General features: G+C 58.9%; 1 protein-coding gene across 1 annotated transcript; it reads left to right on the forward strand.

The window, feature by feature from the left end:
* Positions 1 to 1,128: 1,128 nt before the first annotated feature.
* Positions 1,129 to 4,347, forward strand: P884DRAFT_279564 (Retinoic acid induced 16-like protein-domain-containing protein; the record flags this gene model as incomplete). Its single annotated transcript, XM_069443322.1, has 4 exons — positions 1,129 to 1,137; positions 1,210 to 1,323; positions 1,393 to 2,327; positions 2,445 to 4,347. 4 exons carry the CDS (start codon positions 1,129 to 1,131, stop codon positions 4,345 to 4,347), a joined length of 2,961 nt encoding a protein of 986 aa, XP_069295362.1.
* Between the last annotated feature and the right edge of the window lie 668 nt (positions 4,348 to 5,015).

Below are 5,015 nucleotides of genomic sequence, written 5' to 3' on the forward strand. Positions count from 1 at the left end.
GGGGAGAGAGAGAGAGAGAGAAAAAGGGGGACAGCAGTGTGAAGTGTATGTACGGACGCATGTATGGATGGATGTATACGTCACTTTGGAACCGGGTCGATGAGAAGGAGGAATCGAGAAGATGGGAAACGGAGCCGTTACTATACTATTACTCTATGGATGAACGGAAAGGAACTAAGCTCGCCTGGAGGTCTCGGTAACGCGAGGCGCACCCGAGGCCCCCATCTCGTGGTCGAGGGCGGGAGTGCCTTGCTGCTACTGCAGCCAAGATGCCCCGACATGCCAGTGCCGGGGCGGCTGTGCGATCCCATTCGCTGCCGTGCAACTGCTTCGCCTCGAATCACGACCCGCGGTGGCGGATTTGCAGACCAGAACGGACCGACGACACCGGGGTGCGAACTGGAGTCGGCATACTATGTATAGACCCCAGGGCAAGATACTCGAGTAGCCGCTGAGCCAATCGAGCTCTGGTGGGAATGGCGAGCTCGGACCGCGATGAAGGGAGCTGGGTTCGGGATATATTGTCATGCGATCGAGGAAGAAGAGCTACACTGGGAGCTGCAGTTGTCCGCAACCCAATCGCGCGGGGCCAAGTCCATACGTACCCTAGATACCAACGGATACACAAACATTAATGGCTGCGACTCGGCCGTTAAGAGTCCGGAAAATTGGCCAAAGAGCAACCACCTAACACTAACCTCAGCATTGTGGCATTCTGCAAAAGGTGCATAAGCGCCATGCACAGAGAAGCGGCATATTTGCAGCTTTTATCAAGGGAAAACGACGAATATACCGTTTTCCTTGTTTTGCTAGGTGAGTTGCGATCGTACTTTGAATGGATTTCGGAGTACTCCGTACGGATAGTGGGTATCGGAGTGCTTGGTGGGTTTGGCTTGCCTGGCGCCTGCAACTACCCGGCCGAAACACAGCTACGCGTGCTGGGTGGGAGGGGAGGGGCCCCCTGGATCAGCGGCCCAAAACGGCTAAACAATTTCGCGAACACCTGTAACGTTAACGTCAACGCAGTTCATGCGATCGAGGAAGGCTACCTTATTAGGTACCTAATCGGCCAGCAACGTCGCCGCTCCGCACCGTCGCGACTTGCTCCGAGATGCACCCAAGGACGCCATGGATTTTGTACGTAAATTGAATGCTGACCGGACCCCTGCACCCGCTAATTCGCACATGCCGCGGGCATCTCTTCTGTAGTGGTCCCGCCTCTTAGCACACACGCCGCTGTCGTCGGCCACCTCCCGGAAGGACTTTGCCAAAGATCCTGCCCGTCGCCTGCACCGCTTCGAGAAGGAGTACAGTCAGCTGCTGGTGAGCATGGACTGCCTTACAAAGAACCCGCCAGATAGACAGCAAGACAGACCAAGCTGACCTCTCCAGCACGCATGGCGCAATTCTTCCAATCTCGCCCACGACAATGAAGCTGCCGAATACATCGAGATCCGCCTCCAGGAGCTGACGAACCTCCTGAACGACGAGTCTCGCCGACCGCTGCCCCACCCCTGCATTGCCTTCGCCGCCGCCAAGCAGGTCTATATCCCGGTGGCCAAGATCGCCCTCAGCTCCTTCAATGAGTGGGTCATCAAGGAGGCCGTCCTCTTCTTTGCGAGCCTGGTCGAGAGCGAGGAGGAGGCCTTTGTGGAGAAGGAGACGTTTGCGGCCAGCCTGACGAACCTGCTGGTCCGCATAACGGGCGGCAACAGCATCCGGCTCGGCACTGATACCGAAGCCCGCGTCGTCGAACTAGCCTTCAACATCACCACCAAGATCCGCCTCGACCCGGGAATCCTGACTGCCTGGTTTAAGTCGCAACAGAAGGGGAAGCCGGACTCGAGGCAGCTGGACCACCGCGAGAAGTTTGCGGGAAGGACACAGAAGCAGGACTTCCCCCTGTTCTACCTGCTGATGGACTACATCCACCACGAGGGCAAGATTGGCGACTTTGCGCGGACCGGTCTGCTCTACATCATCGAGGCTGCTTCGAGCTCGGTCCTGCTGGAACAATGGATCGTCGAAAGCGACCTCTCGACCCTGATGGCCACTGGCTTGGGGGCTCTGTATAGTCAACTGAGCCGCAAGCTCGTCATCGACCATCCGCCCAACGAACTTCCCCCCATCCTCGCCTTCTCGGACTACCAGCACCCCAAGTCCAACTACGAAGTCGTCAGCTCCTGCTCCCTTCAGTTCCAGTCCCACCTGGATACTTTTCTCTCCCACCTTCTCTTCTGGCAGGATGTCTTGAATTACTGCAGGTCGGTCGAGGTCAAGTCGACCCTGCTGGAGCATTTCCAGGTCATCTTCCTGCAGCAATTATTGTAAGTCACGCCCCCCCTACACCCCCCTTCTTACCCTCTTTTCTTTTTTTCTTTTTTCTTTTTTTTTTTTTACCTCTCGTGCTTGGCACCGTCCTTTTTCTCACACTAGCCGGCCAGGTACCCTTCTCTGCTCGAGTCATCAGACGTCGACGGCGGTTCATCCGTTGCCGTTTTGACGTATCTTCGCCGCATCCTGGAGTCACTGGACCACCCCGATATGGTTAATCTTATCCTCCACTACCTACTCGGTCTGCCCGATATTGTTGGATCAGTCAGCTCCGACACGGGGGACGTTGTGAGCGCCGCCCGCAAGCGCAAGTCACTCGACCTGGCGACCATGATGGCCTCCAAGAACGAAACCGCTGCGGACCCGTTGCTCTTCAACCTGGTGGACCTCATCCTCGCTTGTCTCCGGTCGCAGAACAACCAGACGGTCTACGTCACCCTTCAGCTAGTGTCGGTGATCCTTAAGAGGCACCATCGATACGCCGTCATCACTCTGCTGTACACGGAAGGTGTCCTCGGCGATTTACATCATCGGACGTTTGGTGCCCACCAGCAAGAGGTGGAGTACTTAATGTCCTTGGCTGGGAGCATCGGGGGACAGGACGATTTTGACGAAATCTACGATAGCATCCTGAAGGACACGCTGGTGCGGCTGGAGAACCATCCGTGCTCCATCAAGCTGGTCACGCCCAAGACGTCAACCCACAACCACAAATTGCCCGAGGTCCCGGATACCCTTCCCGGCGCCCCCCGAGACGTCCGGTCTCACACGCTTCACCCGAGCGACCCGTTGCTTAACATCGTGCTGGACCGTCTTGAAACCTTCTTTATCAACCCGGTCGACACAAACCTCGCTTTGACGGAAGCCATCTTTGATCTCGCCGCTTGCGGCTTCATGCATCTGGAAGGCTGGTTCATGCGGAGCCCATCAAGCTACGTCTACGAAGAAGACGACGGGGGCCCGCCGTTGCCCGATCCGCCGTTGGACCACGACTCTCAAGAGTACATCGAGTACAAGCAGATGCAGGCGATGCAAGAGTCCCGCCGCCGGCCGAGGTGGGTTCCGTCGAGCCTACCTCGCCTGCTCAAGATACTGCAGAAGCTCTGCGACCAAGTCGCGGCTTACCGAGAGACCATCCCGCGCTTCGACGACCTGCTCCAGCAGCGCCGCGAGGCCTTTCAGATTGCCGACTGCGCCAGCCAACCTCTCCCGCTTCACCCCCCGAGGGTCAGGACTCCGGCCTCCCACTCTTCGGCGGCCACGCCCAGCACCGAACGGGCCGGGTTCTCCCCCGACGAGGGCCCTAATCCGTCTCGAGAACGGCCTTCCGGTCTCGAAGGCTTCGCTCAGCGCATCCTGTCCGAGCTCGGCACGCCCACCCGCTCCGGCAGCCCGCGCGGCCGGAAAGAAGCGAAGCGAGTCCCCTCCGATCGTTCGGCCCCCGTATCCCTCCAGTCCCCGGCCGCGCCGGCGCATCTATCAACACCGCAGGTTGGCCGGTCCATGTCGCCGGGAAGAATCCCGTCCGCATCCAACAACATGCCCGCCGGCGGCCCGTGGGATAGCAGCGGTCGGCCCGACGGCTTGGCAAGCCAAGCCAGGGCCTTCCAGGCCGTTGACCAGAGCATCCTCGCCAGGAAGGTCGGAATCCCCGAAACCAGGCCCATCAGCCTCGACTTTGACAGACAGCGGACCGCTGGCGGGGTGTCGTCAGCGGACGAGAAGCAGGCGGCCGACGAGGAGGAAGCCAAGGCGGAAGAGGGCGGCGGCGAGGACGCGCTGCTGGCGCCGTCGGAAGACGGCGACCAGTCGGACGATGGAGACAACGGCGGCGGTGGCGTCGGCGGCGAAGGCGACACCGGCACCGGCGAGCCGGGAACGCCGACTGCGGACCGGACCGTGTCGGTGTCGCACGTCCTGACCAACACGATCGTGCTGCAGGCGTTCCTGTTTGAGCTGGCCAGCGTCGTGCAGGTCAGGGCCGGGCTGTTTGACGAGGTGCGGTTTGCCTAGGCGGCGGATGAGGTCGAGGTCGAGGTCGAGGACGAGGACGAGGGAGACGACGACGACGACGAAGACGAAGATGATGATGATGATGATGCCCTGGTGGGGATGCAGGATGACGGGCCGAGCCGGGACGCGTCCCCTGTGACGGATGATATGAGTGGGGAGAGGGACTGGCTTGGCCCAGCTTTTGAGGCAACGGAGGTCTTGAGAAGACTCCTCGCGCTGTGGTAGAAATTTTGGCGCAGCCGGTCCCTGTCAAGGCAAGTCGGTCAAGATTACCTATTCAAGAGGCGGTTCACTTGGGCTCTCCTTTGTGAGTGAGTGAGTGAGGGGGAGAGAGAGAGAGAGAGAGAGAGAGAGATGAGACCTGCATTGCTTTGGTGTTAGCTGGATTGTTAGCATCTTTGTTGGCCCGAGCACTCAGCTATATCGTTTGTTAATCAGGCATCGAACAAGGCGATTGCATGTGATAGTCGTGGGAACGGATGGCCCAGGGAGTGGGGGTTTGAGACCGCTAGCAGAACTCGCAGTACTCTTAGCTTTGTTTTCTACTTCGCCCAGCCGAAACATTCGCGTTGCGAGTTGCAACAAACTCGAAATTGCAACTGCTCCCGGCTTTATGGCTTTATACAGCACCGGGATTCCGGGCCATCATTTGGCGCGGGAATCGATCC

This window comes from Thermothelomyces heterothallicus (assembly GCF_042370625.1).
Source record: "Thermothelomyces heterothallicus CBS 202.75 unplaced genomic scaffold P884_scaffold_22, whole genome shotgun sequence".
NCBI classification, from domain to species: Eukaryota; Fungi; Ascomycota; class Sordariomycetes; order Sordariales; family Chaetomiaceae; genus Thermothelomyces; species Thermothelomyces heterothallicus.